Below are 22,366 nucleotides of genomic sequence, written 5' to 3' on the forward strand. Positions count from 1 at the left end.
ATTAAAATATACGATAATTTCTGGCATGTAACAAACAAGAGCTTTCAGATATAAAAATGGTACGGATATAAAGTGCACCATTACTAGTGCACCTTGTTTTAAGAAAAGAAAATGACAAAATCAAGCTTGCTTTAGTGACAATTTCATTACATCATTAAGAACTGGTTCATTATTTGTTTCCAAGTATGATTAATTACAACAAATTTTACTCACTTTTAGCAAGCAAACAGATCACTCCTAAATAAAATCTGAAAACGACTGCTGAGTTTCAGCTATTTAGTTCGATACTCATCTGACAAACAAAGCATATCCTACATACGGCAATATAAATAAAATGCTACATGCCTGAACAGATACCTGAAGACTCACTGTTTTTACAATTCTCCCTGGAGAATGAAAAAGATAAATTGTTTGGAAAAAAGAGAGTCACTTGTCAATTTGACCTTTTCTATCAGGATAATCATGTAATGGAAATCTAAAAGTCATGTTTAAAAAAAAAAAAAAAAACACCAAAATGGTTTAGAAATACATTCCAAGTTAAAAGTTGTTGGAAATCTGCAAAGAACATAATCTACAGTAGCAAGCAACTAAAACCTGGTACTTTTGGGGGCTTAGTAAAGCATACTGTTCAACTCACTACTCTTTAAAAGCTGGTATTTATACAACATTAATGTATTTGATAGGTTCTGTAAATGTAATAAGACAAAACCTTTTCAAAATGGAAAATGGAGTAAACATCTCTCTAAAATATTAATATTCCATACAATCATACTGTTAAAAGGAATCTTGAAGATTATCTAGTCCAACCTACCAACCAGAGCAAAAATACCCATTACAGTATCACTCCCAGAGAGTTAACCAACATGAATACTGTTACTGATGGGGAATGCACCATCTCAAATGACAATTTACTTAACTTTACAGACATCTTTATTAGAAGATTCTTCATTATGAAGCAAAAACAGATGTGACATCCATCTATCAGTTCTAGTTTGAAGTTTTAAAATTATGTAAATAAAACATGCAATATCCCATCAAATATTATAAGGCAGCTATCAGATACATCTTTATTATAGTCTCTGCCTAGATTAAATATCTGCTATCCTTTCATCATTTTAACTATTTCTCCATAGTCTACAAAATTTTTAGTTCTCATTAGCATATCTGTCTGTGCTCCAAAATGTGCATGTTCCTCTTAAATAAAGCTCCCAAAATGTAACATAAGACTTCAGTTAACTCTAGTCAGAATAAGTTGGACTATCATCTCCCTGTTTTTGACTCTATGATAATATTAATTTAGTTTGAAGTTACTTTAGGTTGACTCAGCAAAAATAGTTTTTCATATAGATCCCATAACTTTTTATAGTTGATTTTTTATGGTATAATTGTACGTTAATCCTCTCACTTTTCCCATTCTTAAGTTTCAGCCCAAACCTTCAACACTGCCTTTTTAGCCAGTACATTAGCATTTCCTCCCAGTTTGTGACACCTATAAATCTGAAAAGTTAGTTTTTTATTTTATCATAAAAGTTGTATACAAAAAAAATTCACACAGAGATATTTATAATAGTACCAAGTTCAGTTCCTTAGCTAACCTTAGAACCATTAATCAGTATTCTTTAGGCAAGAGTGTTAAGTCAGTTACTAATACTAATCCATCCCCCATCTCCCTATCTATCTATAAGAATACCATGAGAAATTCTGTATACAAAACCATGCTGAAATCCATATATGCTGAGTCTGTCATCTCTCTCATATCCATTACCAGTAATCCATTTTTTTAAAGTAGAAACAAAAATTTGGAATGACCTGATTTAATGAACCCATAGTGATGGCTAGAAATGAAGAGCTACCTTTCTAACCATCAATAATTTTGCTCAACATTATATTACTTTTAGTGGTCATCTGTTCCCATAACCTACCTTTTTGAAAAACAGAATATTTCCCCATATTTAGACTAACAGCATGTCTTCAGTTATTTGTATCTTCAAATCTTAAATAAAGTGTTTCCTGTCCCACCCCTCCCCCGTATCCTGGGATGAGATTTAAACTTATTTAAAATACCCTATCAGCTTTCCCTACCTGTTTTGGGCTTTAATACTTTTAACCACAGTTAGTTACTGATTTGAAAATCATTCACCTTGTTAGAAATTTCAAAAATAAAATGAAGTAGTTTTATTTTTCTATGCAAAGCAGAGGGTCTACCCCCTTCATTCACACCAGCTGATTTAATAGAAGATAATGAACATGCACAAGAAGGAATGAAATTAAATAATGTTATAGGAATTAATTCCATCCAAGAGGAAAGAATATGTATCAAAACCCTACTAGTTTAACAAAGAAATCAGTCAGATACTCACAAAAGTTTCAAATGTAATAAGTATTATACTTGCTAATATAGGGATTCCAGAATTAGCATATTAAGCATGTTTTATATCAAATACAAAGAAATTTTACAAACGAATTCAGCCTATGAAGTAGTTTTATTTACATTCACAATAGTCACCTAAAATTCAATATATATACAAAACAAGAGGCTTTGGTGACTCATGAAATACGGTGAAGCTACAACAGAGTATACAAAATTACTTTTACACTAAAAAAAAAAAAAAAAAAACCTTGGTTTTCAGAAATGATTTCCATTAAACACACAGTAAATAACTCTTTGAACCAAGACATTTGACATTAATATTTAAAATCAGTTATGACTTCTTCAGTTTTTTAAAATATTCTGTTAAATTGCATTCTGTTAGTTTACATAAAAATAGTATTAAAGCATGTTTCATTTATCTTTCCTATCTGTTATTTTGAAAAGGTATCCCTATCTCAGAAGCAGTATAATTTTTCTGACATTCCCACAAATGCAAGTTTTTCATAGGTATATTTCATAAATTAAATGAAGAACAATGATTCCCCATACAAATTTAAGTCTGTAACTTTTTCTCTTTTTTGTAGCAACCAACATTTTATAAGCCACGGCAAAGAAATGGAAAACAGACTGCCTATATTGGTGCGTGAAAGAGAGATGAATAGAGAAGGCTAAACAACACAAATTCATTCAGAATCCTCCTCCTCTATTCTGATTCTTGTATTTTTATCCTCTTCCTAAATTCTGGACATGGTAAGTTTGGGGCAAACTTTTTCTCTTTTCCTCTACATTCCTGTTTATAAAATAAGAACTTACTCCATCTCAAAAAATACCAGTGAAAGGATGATTTTCCTCCTTCCCTAAAATTCTTTTACCCCATGGAAGTAAAATCAACAATACCAGTAAGAGTCTATCAGCTCCTGGCCAAGGTTAATGTATTGGTCTGGTTCTCATATCCCTCTTGAGCTGTCTACTTCCACCAGGTTTGAGGCAGGTCAGAGTCCTCCATGTGGCAGCTTAGGTATCTGCCTAAAGATCCAAATTTCCTCTTATAAATAGTAGGTCATTTTAAAGGCTTTTGATGAATTTTGACCCCTGCCAACTTTTCATTTGATTCCAAAATCAGAGCTGAGAGCAGTCTATTAAATGCTTCCTTCATAAATATTAAAATTGGTGCATGGACAAGGGAACCCCAAAATATATGCACAAGAAGTACATGAAGATCAGATTAAAATAAGGGATGAACAAACACCAACTGTAGGATGAGGTTTGCTCAGTTTCAAGAACTAAATTTGTTTAAAAAAAAAAAAAAAAAAAACAGATGACGCACTCACAATCAACAGTGGAAGAATTAAAGAAAAATAAAAGGAGGGCATACTGATTAAGATAGAAGAGGGACTTCCTTAGGAATAAGAGTTTACTCTTAGAGGCTAGACTAGACAGGTATCAAAAAAGAAAAAGGAGATACATGTCGGAAGTAACTGTACTTAAAGATGAAATTAGAGGAAAAAAAAAGAATATAGATGTTACTCAAAATAAAGGAAGAGTGACTGTTTACAAATGTACCTAACTGCGGGACAGAAGGTAACGATGGGATGGAAATGTCAAGAGTGAACCAGACTGGAGATCCAACTATGGCAGTATGGCAAAAGCTTGCTTTTTAAAAGACAGATAGAAAGTCTATAATAGGGCCCGGCGCGGTGGCTCACGCCTGTAATCCCAGCACTTTGGGAGGCCGAGGTGGGTGGATCACGAGGTCAGGGGTTCGAGACCAGCCTGACCAACGTGGTGAAACCCCATCTCTACTAAAAATACAAAAGTTAGCTTGGCGTGGTGGCGGGCGCCTGTAATCCCAGCTACTCAGGAGGCTGAGGCAGGAGAGTTGCTTGAACCCAGGAGGCGGAGGTTGCAGTGAGCCGAGATCATGCCACTGCACTCCAGCCTGGGCAAAAGAGCGAGACTCCATCTAAAAAAAAAAAAAAAAAAAAAAAAAGGAAAGTCTATAAAAAACCACACCTTGAAGACTGAGACTACTATACAAGTAATATAAAATCTGTAAAGATTTGATAAAAAGCAGGGAGATTACCTTAAAATATCTGAAGCATTTCAGGTGCATTTCAGGTTAATAGTTACTACAAATGACAACATATGGTATGGCACTATGCCATAAAGAAAAGTGCTCCAGAAAGTCAGAGTTAGGTCTCAGGGGAGTGAATGGGAAAAGCTATGCTGAAAAGAAACAAAGTTAAGAGGTCAGTCTTGGGTTCAATGTTGTGCTGGTAAGATTTTTTTTCTTAAGTCAGAGACGAGAGTGAGCAAAATTTGCTTGATATTGAATGCTTTTTGATGAACTTGGAACTCCTTGACTTTCCTTCTCTAACAATATGGAAGACACTACAAGAGACAACTGAAGGAACAAAAAAAACCAAGAGAAAAGAAAAGGAAAATAGGCGAGGCAAATTTAAGAACAGGCTCAAATGTAAACAAACACAAAAACCAGCTGCTTATCTGAAATGACATATCCTACTATTGCTGAAAGAAATGTAACAAAAATGAATGTTTATTCTGCCAATAAAGTAGAACAAATTATGCAAGGCCTAGAATAATTAAAAGCAGAGCAAAGAAAAGGTCTAAAAGAGCAAGCAGCAGAAGAGATATTGTTTTTACTGGGCTCCTAAAAGCGCAGACTTCAGAAACAACAAAAGCATTTCCACTTTAAATACCCATTCAAAGGTTATTATCCAAATAATACAAATATGGGGGCACAAAAAGAGTGTTTTTATGATAGGCCTAAAACTTTCAGGGGGCGTGGCAACACTCTAGGTAGCACAGGACTAAAAATGTCTTGGCACATGTTTGGGGCTAGAGAAATACAGATGCAAGAGCAGAACACAGGTTGTGGAGACTGCAAGGCAAATGACTATGCTTGAAGCTTTACAAACTACAAGTAAGTCATATGCTCTTTGTAACAGGCAGTAGAAGTGGTGCCACTAAACAGATTCCATACTTATTTCAGCATAAGGAATACCGGGAAAACACAGAAGAAATAGAAATTAAAAGCTTTTAATATGATGGAAATCTAAAGTAGGAAACATCAATTAAGATGAGGTACCTAGGGCTACCGTCCATGGAAATTTGTAAACTTTGCAATAAGACAGAAATTAGGATACTACTTTCAGGAAGGAGGAAATAGGGTAAGAGCACCCTCCACAAAATATGGTAAACAGACAGTGGCACAATTAACCACTTGATGAGTTTTCCTAGTAAAATATAAGCACAAGTTATGGCCACTGGCAATTGGCACAACTAACTGGCACACTGGTGAGCCTGGTGAGGTTGAAAACAAAATGCACTTGGTATCCTGTTTTCTGTACATCCATCATCCTTCTGATATCACTAATTTTTACTGGCAAAAGTAATTCCCTGAATTTAGTACATAGTATAGTTGACAGAAATATTAGTATATTTCTAAATTTAATGTGTATTGGGTTGGGTGCAGTAATCAATGTTTGCCCTACTGATCTTCAAGACCCTTAAGAAAGTAAGACACAGGCTGGGCGCAGCGGCTCACACTTGTACTCCCAGCCCTTTGGAAGCCCGAGGCGGGCAGATCATTTGAGGTGAGTTCAAGGCCAGCCCGGCCAACATGGTGAAACCCCACCTCTACTAAAAATATAAAAAGTAGCCGGGCGTGGCAGTGGGTGCCTGTAATCCCAGCTGCTTGGGAGGCTGAGGCAGGAGAATCGCTTCAACCTGGGAGGCAGAGGTTGCAGTGAGCCGAGATCAGCCACTGCACTCCAGCCTGGGAGAAAAAATCAGACTCAGTCTCAAACAAAAAAAAAAAAAGAAAAAGTAAGACACAAAAGAGACTGGAAGTTAAAGAATTCTCCTTTAGAAGGCTAAAAGAAGCCACTCCCAATCAGAGGAAGACACCCAAGTTGCAGCTCCTGAAAAAGACCCATCTCTACATCACAGGGGCACATGAGAGACCCACTGGTTCTGATTAAGTAATACTCTAGAAAGGGAAGAATTTGGGATCTTAACGTCTTTAGACTCTAGACTTTAATTTTTCTTTGTGAACTCAAAAATGGGAGACAAATGATCAAATCTGGTAAATTCTTATTTTTGTGGACATTTAGTCCCCTGTACCAAAGCTACTTATGTCCTCAAATTAAAACTGGAAATTTTAAACTAAAAAACTATCATAGGTTAATTAGCTTTCTCAAACACAGAAACTGCCTCTCTTAAAAAGCCTTATACTCTTAAGTACTGAGATATTACTAAAAGGAGAAAATAAATTATGAGTTTTACATTTTGGTAAACTTTACCATAAGTTACTAGAAAATCCACTGCTCTGTTCTTAAAGAGGGATAAATATACTCAAGATTAATAAAAATTACATTGTAGCGACTGATGAACAATTTTTATTCTTCCTTTTTTAAAAAGAATGCACTAACTCTTCAAACCCAATAGAACCAAAACTATGCTGTTCGTTTAGATATCTTAAATTGTTTCTCCCACCATTTATTGTTAATACCATCACTATACTCTCAGATATTTAGATTAGAAACCCAATATAATTTCATAGAATTCTTAGGTGCCTTGTCTCCACTTTTAGCAAAATGCTAAGTACTTTATTGTACGTAATATTCCTTGAAACTGTTCCAGCCACTCCATGTTCATTGCCATTATTCAGCCAGGCCCTCAATTTCTTTTCTGGGATACTTCGATAGCTTACTTTTTTTATGTAGACTTTCATTCTTTACCTCCTGTGGTATCTTAAAACAATATTTTAAGATTAATAATGGCATGACTTTGCCCTTAAATGCTATGTTATCCCACAGAATTCAAATCCCTAAGCCAAGCCTCAATCCATTTTTCCAATTTATTATCTACCAATACTTTATTTTGAGTCTATGTTCTAGTCCAGTGGCTCTCAAACTTTAGCATGCATCAGAATCATTGGGAAAATGTGACAATCAGATTGCTGAACCCTAGTCCCACAATTCTAGATTCTGTAGGTCTGGGTGGAGCCAATAATTTGTACTGCTAATAGTTTGCAGGTGATGCTCATACTGCTGGTCTGCAGATCCACACATTAAGAACCATAGTGCTAATCAATTAACTACTGCCATTCATAAATATGCCATGACAGATTATCTCCTCTGCTTAAAATGTCCACCTACCCCATACTATTTCCTTTCTTCATGCCTACATTTTAACACTAACAACTTTTTTAAGAGTCAAGTCAAATGCTATTTCATCCATTAAAATTTTCCAGATTATCTCTATCAGAAATGGTCTCTCCATGTGAACTTGCATAGGAATTAAAATAATGGCACTAATCACATTTTCCCTATTTTAGAGTTTATGTATATTTATTCATTAATTTATTCAAACCTTAGAGTGCCTACTGTGTACCAAGTTCACTGATGCTTTCATTTTTTTGTGGAGGGATAAGACGTAAATGAATGTATATTAGATGGTGTTAAGTACCTTAAAATAATATTAATAAAACACAGGTAAGGAGAAAAAGAATATTAGAGATGGGATGCTACTTTACATGGGGTGTTCAAGGAAGGCCTCTATCTCTCTAATAAGAGGCTATCTGAGCAGGATCCCACAGCAAACTATATAGATATCCAAATGAAACATGTTCCTGGCAGACAAAACAAAAGCCAAGAAGCAGATGCATACAAGGAGTGGCAAAAACACTAGTGCTGGTGAGTGTATAGTAATAAAAGAGAAAGTCATAATGCTAGATGGGGCAGGATTATGGAGCCCTGTGGTCCACCATACGGATTTTGGCTTTGACTCTGAGAAAAGTATGGAAGGTCTGGAAGAGACCTCACTTGTATCTTTAAAAGGATCACATTGACTACTGCATAAAAAATAAGCTGAAAATGAGGACAGGTAGAAACAGGGAAATAAAATAATCCAGGAGAAAGATAACTACGGTTTGGATCAGGGTCATAACAGACAGAAATAATGGTTAGATATGCCTTTTCCCCCTTACTAGGTAATTCAGTTCCTTTAGGGCAAGAATTGTGTGGTTTTTCCTTTAAATTCCCTATAATCACTACAATGACGCTTTTCACATAGCACCTATTATTTTCTTAAAGGAATACCCTCTACAATACTCAATTATTGTACTTTATGTATGTAGATTTATGCCTAAGATATCTAAGAATATTCAACTGATATTAAGAAAAAGCAATTTATGTACTGTCTGACAAGACAAATACAGCATTTTATGAGGACTTATAAGTTATGAGTATTTAATAGTTGTTGAAGTTAACTTCAAAATATGAGAGAAGATAAAAAGTCTCAAAAGTTAAGTACAAAATGGCTTCACTTGATACAGAAATTTTTTTGATTTTTTTTTTGAGACGAGTCTCACTCTTGTCGCCCAGGCTGAAGTGCAATGGCGCGATCTCACCTCACTGCAACCTCTGCCTCCCGGATTCAAGTGATTCTCTTGCCTCATCCTCCTGAGTAGCTGAGATTAAAGGAACACACCAGCAAGTCCGGCTAATTTTTGTGGGATTTTTTTGTTTGTTTGTTTGAGGCGGAGTCTCGCTCTGTCGCCCAGGCTGGAGTGAGTGGCGCGATCTCGGCTCACTGCAAGCTCCGCCTCCCAGATTCCCGCCATTCTCCTGCCTCAGCCTCCCGAGTAGCTGGGACTACAGGCGCCCGACACCACGCCCGGCTAATTTTTTTGTATTTTTAGTAGAGACGGGGTTTCACCGAGTTAGCCAGGATAGCCTCCATCTCCTGACCTCGTGATCCGCCTGCTTTGGCGGCGGGATTACAAAGTGCTGGGATTACAGGCGTGAGCCACCGCGCCAGGCCAATTTTTGTGTCTTTAGTGGAGACGGAGTTTCACCGTGTTGGCCAGGCAGGTCTCTAACTCCTGACCTCAGGTGATCTGCCCACCTTGGCCTCCCAAAGGGCTGGGATTACAGCCGCGAGCCACCACACCTGGCCCAATACAGAAGTTTTTAAGAAACGAGATAATAATTTCTTTCTTTTTAAATCAAATCGAGAATTGGGGAACTGCATAATACAGTTTTAGGTGCCAGGAAGGAAAGCAAAAATTGTATATCTACTCTAAGTTTATAAACACAGGATGACAGGATGATATGCAAGAAATCAAAGTAATAAATTGAGAAAAGATGAGTTTTAACATTCTCACAACTCTCTTCTACCTACGTTTTATATCTTTCCCTCCTCTTGATTATGCTTTATGTTTTATACTCACTACATTAAATTTGGATAATATATGAGAAAAAAGTATCCATCACTGCACTGCCCACATATAACTACTATTAACATCTTGATCCCTTTTCTAGCTGTGTGTCTTAAGGTAGCTGCTTAATCTGAGTCTCAGCTGCATCATTCACAAAATGACGATAAAAACAGTACTTATTTCACAGAGTTGTTGCAAACGATAAATGAGAATCTAGGACAGGAACTGACATACTTTTTCTTAAGGGGCCAGAAAGTAGCTTATGGGCCATACTTTCTCCAACCCAATTATTCAGCCCTGCTGTTATATCATGAAAGCAATCACAGAATATATAAAATTAAATGGGCAAACACCAATATGATTTATTTGCAAAAAAAAAAAAAAAACAGGCAGTGTTGCCTTTGCCACAGTGGTGTATAGTAAAGGTTCATAACTTTTTTTGGTGTGTCTGGATTATTGTTGGGTTGGACTTGTTTGGCAAGTTTTGAAATTCTTAAAAGAATCTGATTGAAAAAAAAAAAATTGGATCTGCTCACCAAGAAAATGCAAATAAAACTTTACATAGACACTGAAAAGATCATTTTTTATGGCTGCATAAAATTTTAATTTATGGGAGATGAAAAGATATTCACCTATTTTAGATGTTCTGGTTTCCTAATTCATTCATTACATTAATTATAATTAATGCTATGAAGAATAGTATTGTGTCCAAATTTATAATTCCTCATAAATGAATGCTATCAGGAAAATGACTAAGTCAAAAGGTACAAATTAGTTTAAGGTTTCTAACATAGCTTGGTAAATTGTAGTCCAGAAAAGCTGTGGTGATCTGTACTCCCATCAGCTGAAAGAGATCTTCATGCTCTCATAAGAATGGAATATATGTAAATTTTAGACTTTAAAAATAAATTCTATAATTTGAGAGATTTGTCAAACCACAGTAAGACTATAGATAAAGGGCAAAAAAGCACATCCATTGTATTTGGGACTAGCAGGATTTCCAGATATTCAAGGTTAAATGTAAATATGGAGAGACTGACAAACTTTAATCATTTATGATAAACATTTAAAACACATCCCATACCCTCCTGCTTTCAAAACACAAGATAATAAACATAAAATAACTTCTACTGGTTTGTAGTCACCATAACTTTTGTATTTTGAGAACTGCTATAATTTGTGTAATATATTATATTACTAAATTATTATATTACAAATATATTATATATACTAAAATACAGTACATTAACACTCTATAATGTCAACTTTCCAAAGCAGTGGTGAATACAAAAATAACTGAAAGACTCTCCATCTAAGTAGTAGAAAAGTCACTGATGTGAATGTTGAAGCTTGTCAATTATATAAGACACTGGGGATATAGTGGTAAGCAAACATTGTCCTGTTTTGTGTAGTTAAGTGCGATGAAGAAAAGTTGTAACTGAGCCATTGTTACTATCTCATCTAAGCATATCACATTCAAGTGGGTTGGGGGGTGGACTAAGAGTTGAGAATCACTTTTTTTTTTTTTTTTTTTTAAACAGAGTCTCACTTCGTCACCCAGGCTGAAGTGCAGTGGCACAATCTAGACTCACTGCAGCCTCTGCCCCTCCAGAGTTCAAGTGATTCTCCTGCCTCAGCCTCTCGAGTAACTGGGAATACAGACATGCACCACCATGCCCGACTAATTTTTGTATTTTTAATAGACATGGGGTTTCACCATGTTGGCCAGGCTGGTCTTGAACTCCTGGACTCAGGTAATCTACCTGCCTCGGCCTCCCAAAGTACTGGGATTACAGGTGTAAGCCACTGTGCCTGGCCTGAGAATCACCTCTGATGGGGAACTTCTGCTAGATTGAATTTGATTTTTTCTTCTGTTTCACGTTTATGAACATCTTTAGTTTCTGCTGCCTGGTGTCTTTTCAACAGTGTCCATTCCAATGCTTCCACTCAATCAAAACTGCTTTAGTAAGCTACAGTATATATCAAATATATATGCACAGATGATACAATAGATACCAAATGCTTATTCCTAGATACAATACAATGTATATGTATACTGTAGAGGCTGAGTGCACGGGCTGGCTTTTGACTGTCAAACTGGCTAGGTTACAGTCTGATTATCACATACTAGGTACAGAACTTAGTCACGCCATTTCTTCTGGTCTTAGTTTCCTGACCTATAAAAATGAGAATAATGGCACATAGCTTGTAGGGTAGTGGATTAAATGAGCTAAAACAGGTAAAGGACTTATCACAGTCCCTGATTCATGAAAAGCATTCAAAATGAGTTATATACATATATACAGCATATACATATAGAAACTATTCCCATAATAGCTTTCAGATATTAAAAACATTAACATACACACATCAAATCACTAGGAATAGTATTTATAATATTTCAACTTTAGAGTAACCAAAACATACTGGTTAATGTCAATAAACTCTAGTTGTAGAAATACATATTAACAAACTGTACATATTTTATTAGGACATTATATATGCACACTTATTTTCACAGTACACAGGGCAATTTTGTGCACCTGTCTAATTAATATGTACTGATACAACCACTTCTATTCTCCTTTCACTTCTCTGTACTATGTTTGGCCACAAGTGGAGCCTGAAAATGAACCTGTCTGTCCCTTTCTTTTTCAAAGTTAATTAACTGATTTATCATAGTCTACACCCAATCCTGAATGAATGTAATTCATTTTTTATGCCTTCACCTAGACAAATAAGCACTGATGAACAAAGGTACATACTAGTGGTCACTCTGCATTCACAGTGATCAAATTCAAATGGTTCTGTGGGTCAATTCAACATACCTCTCTAATCAGCTACCAACCACCTCCATGTACTCTTAACAAATGAACTTTACTCCTACCACAAAAACTCCTATATAAAGTAACACCCCTCCACTTGTGCTTTCAGTGTTGTCCTTCCTCCCCTTCAGAGGTCTTATAATATAATCCCTTCTTTTGTAGATTCATAGCTTCCTTTCAAATGGATCATTCTCACTAGATTTTAAGTGTACACAGTTCACACCAATTTACTAAAAGAAAAAAAAGAAAAGAAAATTGTTACCTTCAATCCACAATGCCTCCAGTTACCACCATATCTTTCCTTCTCCTTTATAGGTTATTTACACTTACTGTCTATTCCTTCACCTCCCACTCTTGGAACTATTCCAGCCTGACTCCTGATCCCATCACTACACCAAAACAGCTCTGTTTAGAGTCACCCAAGACTCCATGTTAATTCAACGATTGGATCTCAACAGTTTGCAATGCCAGTTACCATTCACCCCATCCTGAAACATTCTCTTCCCTTGCCTTTTGTGACACCACAGTTCTCTGGGTTTTTGAAACCTCTTTAATCCTTCTCAAACTTTATTTGAAGACTCATTCTTTCCTACTGAGACATTCAATTTTGAGGCTCCTCAAGCTTTAGTTTTAAGGTCCTCTCCTTTTCCTAGTCTATTTTCTCTCCCTATGTGAGCTCATTCACACATATGACTTTGAATACCATCCACACAGCTATGATAACCAGACCTCCCTTTTGAGCTCTAGCTTCTGTTAAATCCAGCTATCTTCAAGATCTCTCCTTGGATGAGGCAAAAGCACCTTAAATTGAACATATCAAACCAAACCAAAGGATCTCAGTAGAGCAGAACTTGCCCAAGTATCCAAATATACATAGTCAAGCCTATTAGGTTCCCATTTATAGTATTACATACCTTTTCTTCATAGCACTTACCAAAGTTATAACTGCACACAAAATTGGGCAATGTCTGTTTGCTTACCACTATATCCCCAATGCCTTATATAATTGACAAGCTTCAACCTTCACATTAGTGACTTTTCTACTGCTTAGAGTCTTTAAGTTATTTTTGTATTCACCACTGCTTTGAAAAGTTGACAGTATACAGTGTTAATGTACTGGACTCTAGGATTTCATAAATTATACAATTCAACCTCTCTCAAATTTAGTTTGCCACAATGTCCCACCACCTCCTAATATCTTTAACATTACATATTAATATACAATTAACGTGTCATTCAATGGGCCAGATTTAATTGATCTTATTTTATTTCTTCACATATCTTACCAGACAAATATTTTACTACAGGTTTCGTAAAGTTCTTGTTTTTGTTTATAATTTTTAAGGTATAGTTTAGCACATTTTGGCAGGAAAGCCAGAAAATTCAGTGCCAATCATAACAGTACAAATGGTGTCTTACTTGTGTTTGGTAGAACTGTGAAAAGATGATATAACTAAAAAACTTAAAAGGAATGACTCCATTCAAATATTATTTCCTCCTGCCATTGTATCTACAAAATTAAAATTGAGGTTTTGTTTTTTGTTTTTTACACAGAGTCTCGCTCTGTCACCCAGGCTGAAGATCTCTGCTCACTGCAAACTCCGCCTCCTGGGCATAAGCGATCCTCCCACCTCAGCCTTCCAAGTAGCTGGGACTACAGGTGTGTGCCACCACACCCAGCTAATTTTTTGTTTTTTTGTAGAGATAGGGTTTCACCATGTTGCCCAGGCTGGTCTCAAACTCCTGAGCTCAAGTGATTTGCCTGCCTTGGACTCCCAAAGTGCTGGGATTACAGGTGTGAGCCACCACACTCTGGCCGGGATAGATTTTTTAAGCAATGTAATGAGTGGTTATTTGGAAAGCAATAATAATCATGTATCTAATGAAAGACTATGTATAAAAAAGTCACTGAGGTTTAGAACCTCATTGGTCATTCTAAAATGATGTTCATAAGTTTAACCAATTCATTTTTTTAAAAAAGCATCTCACATGTTTTGGGGAAACAATTAAAATTTCATCATACTCAAAATAACTTTGCACCTATTTGTACAAAATAACCAATCTAGGGCTAGGCGCGGTGGCTCATGCCTGTAATCCTAGCACCATGGGAGGCTACAGTGGGTGAATCACTTGACCTCAGCAGTTAAGACCAGCCTGCAGCCAGGCCCGGTGGCTCAAGCCTGTAATCCCAGCACTTTGGGAGTTCGAGACAGGCGGATCACGAGGTCAGGAAATCGAGACCATCCTGGCTAACCCGGTGAAACCCCGTCTCTACTAAAAAGTACAAAAAACTAGTATGTTCTCACTCATAGGTGGGAACTGAACAATGAGATCACTTGGACTCGGGAAGGGGAACGTCACACACCGGGGCCTATCATGGGGAGGGGGGAGGGGGGAGGGATTGCATTGGGAGTTATACCTGATGTAAATGACGAGTTGATGGGTGCTGACGAGTTGATGGGTGCAGCACAGCAACATGGCACAAGTATACATATGTAACAAACCTGCACGTTATGCACATGTACCCTAGAACTTAAAGTATAATAATAATAAAAATTAATTAAAAAAAAAAAAAAAAAAAAACTAGTCGGGCGAGGTGGCCGGCGCCTGTAGTCCCAGCTACTCCGGAGGCTGAGGCAGGAGAATGGCGTAAACCCGGGAGGCGGGCAGTCTCGCCTGGGCAACAGGCAATCAGACTCCGTCTCAAAAAAAAAAAAAAAAGTACCAGCCTGCAGATCATGGTAAAACCTCATCTCTACTAAAACTACAAAAATTTAGCCAGGCACGGTGGTGCATGCCTGTAGTCCCAGCTACTGGGGGTGGGGGCTGGTGGGTGCTGAGAATCACTTTAGCCTGGGACAGGGAGGCTGCAGTGAGCCTAGATGGCAGACACTGCACTCCAGCCTGAGCGACACAGCCAGCCAGACCCTGTCTCAAAAAAATAGTAATAATAAACAATCTGTGAGGAAGAGAAAATGAAATTTATTTTATATACTTTATTTTTTCTTTGATTATAAAGTAGGTTTAATTTTTTTAAATCTAAAAAATAAACAAATGTAAAAAATAAAATAAAATTCAGCCATAAGCATAACACTACAAAGTTAACAACAATTTGGTATATTTCAGTCTTTTTGTTTACAAAAGTGAAACACCTTTGTCCTGTGTCTTTTCAGTAGTTATACTATAAACAGTTTCTTGTATGAATAAATATTCTTTAAATACATGATTGTTTAGGGAGAAGGGACATAGGATTACATTATATGTACTAACTCCCCTAATAATAGTCATTTAGGTGGTTTTCAATGATTTGCTATTACAAATAATGTCATTATGAACAATCAGTTCAACTCAACTCTGAAAGTCAACCTATAAAGGCATTAAGGAGCAACAATAACAACAACAAAAAAAAATTTAGCTCCCCAAATACAGCCATCAACATGATTCATTTGCTTTGTTTTTTCCTAATTATAATAAACAAGTTAATGTCTTTCCAGGGAATTCACCTTTTATGAAGACTTGAAATACCCCAAATGTGACAAAATTTGAAAACTTTTTAAAAAGCTAAAATTTTCATTTGCAATTGAGAAATAAAAATAATTTGGCCAAAAGGAACACATAATGTAAATCAATGTAATTAAATTATTTCTAGCTCTGGATATTCACTACAGAATAGATCAGAAAATAGGATACTCTTTTTCAAAAGTAAGTGACTGCAAATTATTTTCAATACTTTTCATCTTTCATACTATTATTTACTGAGCTAGAAAACTGATTTGAGACTTCTAGTTAAATGTGCAGAGAGAACCACATTTACGTCTGATCCTACTTGAAAACTCCACTAAAATAACAGTAAAAATATTTGTGTTTTAAAAGAGCAAAACCCACAGGACAAAGCAATGAAAAAGGAAAGATATCTACAAATGGGTATTGGAAATTAGATGGATGGGTGGTAACTGACTTAATAGACCCAAGAAACTGAAAGCCAAGCCATCAGTAGAGGGAGTTTGGGAACAAGCTAATATGTGCTTGAAAAAACCCCAGAACCCCAGAACATCTCAGGAATTTGAGGCACCACATACCACCAAAAGAAGTGAAAACAGAGTCAGAAACAAAAAGATCAGTTCAAAATCTCCCCCAGGTCCCTCCCCTAACAAAACAATGGAAACTAACTCCTAATTCTCTGAGAGACTGAACATTTGGACACAGAGTAGGAGGAAGGAAGGGGATAAACAAAAACGCCGTATAATCGAAGTGTACATAGTGAACATGCTCAATAGTGAGATCAATAGTGAGACGTAGGTAGTCCCTACGTCCTTCCTGTACTAGGCCAACTGATTCCATCTAAAACAACTAGGGAAAAAATTACTTATAAATATAGAGGTAAACATCAAAACTCAAAAAGTTGCCAGTGATAGCCTCTGGAGAATAAGAAGTAGAAAAGGAAGAGGACAGGACATGACTGCTATTTTTTGTTATAAGCTGTGGCAAAAAGAAAGGAAAAGAAGGAAGCTGGTTGTTTCAATAATATCTATTCTTGTTTTCTTCCATACTGACAGAATCAAAAATCTAGAAAAATTTCCTAACATTCTTTTCAGATGGGGATCAACTCACAAGATGAAAGTGGGTCACTGAGTAGGATTTAGGACAAGTTGTTTTGGTTTACACCATAGAGACAACCAGCTCCTGCCACTGGGAAGTCAGATGTGATAGTTGGGACTCAAGCAACTACCTTGGATCATGTCACAAACTCAGGATGGTAAGACAAGGATGACTGGTAAGAAAGAGCAAATGATAGTATGGCCACTGTACCATCCCTACACTGTCTATTAAAGATTTTTTTACATAAGAAATAAATGCCCACCTTGTTTAAACCAGGTCTCCATTAGCACCAAAATGCAATTCCTGGTATTTAGGCCTTATATGACTTCTTAAAACTATGTACATTAATAAAAATTAAAGATAAAAATAATCCCAATTAATAGCAAGAATTAGTAAAAATGTATTATACCCTAGAAAACTACTCATAGAGCTCTAATAAGTATTATGTAAATCCTATACCAAGACCAAGAAATAAGGATTGTTTCTTCCTGAGACAAATTTTAATTTCTCTAAATTAACAGACATTAGAATGGATTTTATAACACAATGAGACAGACTCTCTTTTCTGTGAATACCATCTCTTAAGGCAGCTATTACAGTGACTGGCCCATAGTCGTTACTTAAAAAGTATTTGAGGATCATTAAAAACTTTGCTGCCATTTATATCAGCATTACACATATAAGGTACCCACTAAGAGTCCCAAAGTAAGGGTACAGCCAAGTTTCACAACCTCGGCACTATGGATATTCCGAACCAGATAATTCTTTGCTGTTCGAGCTATCCTGTGCGTTGTAGGATGTTCAGTAGCATCTCTAGCCTCCATGCACTAGATGTCAGCAGCAAACCTCAATCATGACAATCAAAAGTATCTCCTGACATTGCCAAATGTCTCCTAAGGGAAACAAAATCCAAGAACCCCTGCCATAGAGATGTTACGAACCCCTGCCATAATTGTTTTATAAATCATTGTGTTTCACCAGGAGCATTCAGCTTTTCTAGTTAAATAACAGAATTTAAGAATTGTAACATTTCTAAATTTTCTCTCAAGTTTAGTGCAAAACACAAATTATAAGCTACCTACAGATTATCTCTAACGTCCCTCCTGAATCCTCAGAGGATTTTACAAGAGAGAAATACTAATAGCATCTACCTATTTAAGTCTATCTGTGTGCTAGGTACAATACTAAGTACTTTATATTCTTCTCTCTTTTTATATTCATGACATCCTTGTGGCATGAATATTAACCCCATTGTAGTATGAAATAATTTTAAATTATATTTCAATCAACATATCAAAATGGTTCCAGAAATTGTTTTTTATTACTCATTACATTCATTCTGGCACTGTACTAAGAAGTATCTTAACTTCCTTAGTTTACAATCAATTTATAACAAATTCAGTGTATTTGGTGACAAAATAAATTGAATCATTAAAACTTTCAGGAATTAGAAAAGTGTTTACAGCACTTAACAAGTCAGACAATAATAGTCTGCTTCTTGAAATATTGTTTACTACTGTGTCATAATGAAAGAGTACTTTATAAACTTTTCATCCATGATACCAAGTTATTTCCAGTAACTTCTTTTTCCTTTCACAGCACTTGCAAAAAAAAAAAAAAAAAAAAAACCCTCTATAATTGAGGATTTACTTATAATTTCAATCTGCTTTTCAGCAGAAACTGAAGACTGAGTTCAAATCCCAGCATGTCTACATAATGGAAACTAAGACACATTAACTTGCTCAGTCCTCAATTTCAGCTATGTTACTTGCTGTCTGAAGCTTAAGAGTTAGTAGGTCTTCCATAACAGTTACTTTCCCCTACTTTTCATCCTCAAAGCAAATTAAGTATCAGTTAAGGGCCAGTTTTATTTAAGCATTTATTGAGTCAGCTAACAAGGGCCAAGGGAGGATGTGATAGGGCCAGTCCAACATTACACTGTATCTTCTGCTTTACTTTTCCTTATGGTAAAAGACACAAAAACCGCTCTGGAAAAGAAGTGTTCCTTCCTCTCTCCCTTTGCCCACACAACTAACTGCCAAGAAATTTTGATTCATATTTCCCTCTAAAAAGAGGAAGATAAACCAGAGCCTTTCTTTGAAACACCACTAGGCTGTCTGTATAATTCATGTATTTAGTTAACTGTCACATACCCCAACTGCACAATATCCATTTCATTACTCATGAATAAGTCATTCACTAATAAATACAAATTATTATACTTAATATTAGCCTCAGTAAGTGTCAGAAAACCAAATTTTTAAAAAGAAATCTTCGACTAGGAATTAGATTAAATAATCCCCTGCTTCCCTTACTGACAAATGAAGCAATTACTATGGCAGAATTTTATTTCTGGTACATACAAGTCAAATTAATAAAGGAATATTTTATTCCATCCAAAAGCTTTAATATGAAAAAGGACTTCACAAAGCTCACCTGCAAAGTAAAATCAGGACAGAACCTCAGAGCATATCTATCAGTAATCCAGAGTATTATAAAATATGTAAAGTTTCAGGTAATAAACTATGTTTCAGGTAAAAGTTGGTAACATGAAAGTATGTCAGTCTAACATAATTTAGCAATAGAAAATAAACGTTCATTAAGTTCTTCCTGTTTTATTTCCTTGGATATACAGGAGGTAGGGAAGTCATAAAGTAGTCAACTTCATTTGTTCTTAATATATTGTACTGTCACTATTCAGTCACTGTGTTTTCAGGCTAAATTTGTCATTTATTTTAAAATTTTAGTTGCTCATTATTGATATAAAAAGCAAAACAAAAAAATTAAATAAATTTTCAGCCCCTGAATATATTAAAAATATAAATTGTATCCTAATCTTCAGAAGTTTACAATTCCTATAGATACAAAATCTACCAATAGCGTAGTTCCTAGATGTAAAAGGTATGGTTAGAAAAAACAAGTGCTCTGAAAACAAGACACTGAATGCCAATTTTCAAAATAAAAGTGAATGCCAATTATCAAAATAAAAATACATTTTCAAGAAAGTCATTAAATAGCAATGCCAAAGAAACTGACACACCCTTCAAACCAACTTCTTTATGACACTGGGGGAAAACATGAATTCAAAAGGCAATTTAAATTAAAGCATTAAAAACTTACCTGAAAAATATTAACTCCATCCTTTTTCTTTCAGTGCTTGTAAGGGAATTCTTACAAGCTTTCCCTTACAAGCATTGAAAGAAATTCCATACAAGCATTGAAAGAAATGTCAGCAAACATGATGCCCACTTCTCATTAACTTTATTTCCTACTTGTTATCAGAATGAAATTAATAGCTACCTGATTCAAACCCTTCACATATTTATTTAACTATTATTCCTCTTTGACACAGAGTAACTTGTTCAAGGTAGTAATTTCTGCCAGGAGATGGTGGAGCCAGAATCTGAACCCTGTACGTCCAAAATAATAGATACATTTTAAAAGGGATGGGATGGAAAAGGAGCAGTTAAATTTTTTTTTTTCCCAAAATAGCTTGCAAAAAAAGACTGTTGTGAATGGGAACAAACCGTTTAACTTATAAATGCAAGTAGATGAGAATTCAGAGTACTCAAACTTTACATCTAAACAAGTAGGGGTATATTTGCCATATTTGATTACAAACACTTTGAACAACATCAAACCCCTGTGACGATCGACTGAGTAAATAATTTAATGTCACCATTCAGACACTGTATTTTACAGGCTAAATAAAATAAATTATAAATTGAAGGTGAGGGAGATTGGTAATGTTAACCGGAGCAAGAGTTTAAGGAAAATTGCTTTCATTATGAGCAGTTAATTAGAAAAGAGTGCGTGTGTCAAGGGAAGGAGGTTAAAAAAGAAAAAAAAAAATGACAATCACACTGCCTTAACGCACCCTCTGTCCGAAAAAAGTAACTAAATCACCGTGGGTCAGCGTCTACGCCAACTGGAGAGCCGGCCCAGCGAGATCTTGTGAGGGGATGACAGGAGACCCTAGAAGAGGGTGAACAGTGGCAGTGACAGGAAAGATGGCATGTCTCCCATCCCGGAAAAAAGGGGAGAACACGGGGGGCAATCGGCGGAGAGGGGAAGGCAGAAAATGTTTCCAGAGGTGCCAAATGAGGTGAGAAAGACCAGGCAGGGTAGGAAACATAAGAAAGGCGGGACTCTGGGGCAGGAAGGTCTGTTTGGGGTAGGGACGGCATGTCAGGACAGAGCTTTCCGGACAGCCGACCTTCCTTCTTTCCAGCCCCTTCATTCCCGACAAACTCTCACTTTCTCAGCAACCCTAAGCCCGTGGGTCACCCTCGCCTTGCTCCCCGCCCCCCACCCCAAGCCGGATAGGTGGAGGAGGGAGCTTCAGCCTCACCCTCCTTGTTCGGGAGGAGCGGGCACTGGACATAGACCACATTCATGGACGAGAAGGCCAGGAGACGCAGAGAGGCCCAGGACTCGGGTGACAAGTCGGGGCGGCCAACGGGCGCCTCACCTGACAGAAGCGTCGGCAGTAATCCCGACTGCTGATCCCGACGCCGCCGCCGCAGTTGCCGCTGCCAGCGCCGCCTCTGCCGTCGCCCGCAGCTCTAAGCCCCACAGGGCCCAGCGGGGACTCCACAATGGCCACAAGCTCTTCTCCGAGGCGTTCGGCCTCTTGATCGCTCTCTTCCTCCGCCATGAGGCTCTCGCCGCCCAGCGCGTACCAGCCCCTGCGCCGCCGCCGCTGTAGCTGCCTAGGCTAACCTCCTCCTCCTCTCTAGTTCCCTCCCCCTTCCCTCCTCCCTAGCCGGACAGGGGCCTCTCGGCTGGGCTCTACTTCCGGCTCCGCCCACCCACGCCCCCAGTTTTCATTGGAAAACGCAAGCTGCCAATCATGCCCATGCCCGCCCTTCTACTCCTATTGGTGAAATCAGCAGTCCGTTTGATAGACCGGCCGACTGTTGGTCAATGCTGCTCGGCGGTTGCTGGGGACCGCCTACGGGCTCTGCCATAGGCGGTGCAGGCGGACGGGGCGCGGCGGGGGACACGGCGGCCGCCGCGGGGCTCGATCGGGCAACGGCGGCGACGGCGGCAGCGACGGATCTTCCTCCTCTCTTATTCCCTTGCTCCTCCTTTTTCCTTCTCTTTTCCTTTCCGGCCGGGCCTCGTCCACTTTCCTTAACGGCGGCCTCGATCCTACGGTACCAAGGAGCTAGGGAGGCCGAGGGTGGGCCCAGCCGTTGGTGCGGGCTCTGGGCCCGGGGCCTTCCGTCCTGAAGCTGGAACCGGGGGCGGGGCCGGGGCACAGTTGTCGGCGGGAGGAAGAGGGAGGAGACGGGAAGCCTGACAGCGGCCGCCTCCGCCAGG

The 22,366-nt window shown here is 37.6% G+C and overlaps 2 protein-coding genes across 18 annotated transcripts in view; one reads left to right on the plus strand and one right to left on the minus strand.

The window, feature by feature from the left end:
• ZNF654 (zinc finger protein 654) overlaps positions 1-21,778 on the minus strand; it is an 82,633-nt gene extending 60,855 nt beyond the window's left edge. For all 15 annotated transcript variants that reach the window (XM_074033657.1, XM_065539291.1, XM_074033659.1 and 12 more), the window contains exon 1: positions 21,513-21,778. Coding sequence is in view for 4 of the 15 variants with exons in the window: in XM_045385307.2 (XP_045241242.2) it covers positions 21,513-21,698 (186 nt within the window). In the remaining 11 variants the exon portion in view is untranslated. The remainder of the gene's footprint in view (positions 1-21,512) is intronic.
• The window catches only part of LOC135964368 (uncharacterized), a 94,981-nt gene that overhangs the window by 66,065 nt on the left and 6,550 nt on the right, over positions 1-22,366 (plus strand). For 2 of the 3 annotated variants that reach the window (XM_074033662.1, XM_015445363.4), the window contains exon 1: positions 21,967-22,200. In XM_074033662.1, coding sequence (XP_073889763.1) covers positions 21,968-22,200 — 233 coding nt within the window. In that variant the 5' untranslated portion in view covers position 21,967. Of the gene's footprint in view, positions 1-2,955; positions 3,122-17,112; positions 17,199-21,966; positions 22,201-22,366 lie in introns of those variants that run through there. The other variant, XM_045385314.3, reaches the window with a different exon arrangement.

Source organism: Macaca fascicularis, chromosome 2 (genome assembly GCF_037993035.2).
Source record: "Macaca fascicularis isolate 582-1 chromosome 2, T2T-MFA8v1.1".
Lineage (NCBI taxonomy): Eukaryota > Metazoa > Chordata > Mammalia > Primates > Cercopithecidae > Macaca > Macaca fascicularis.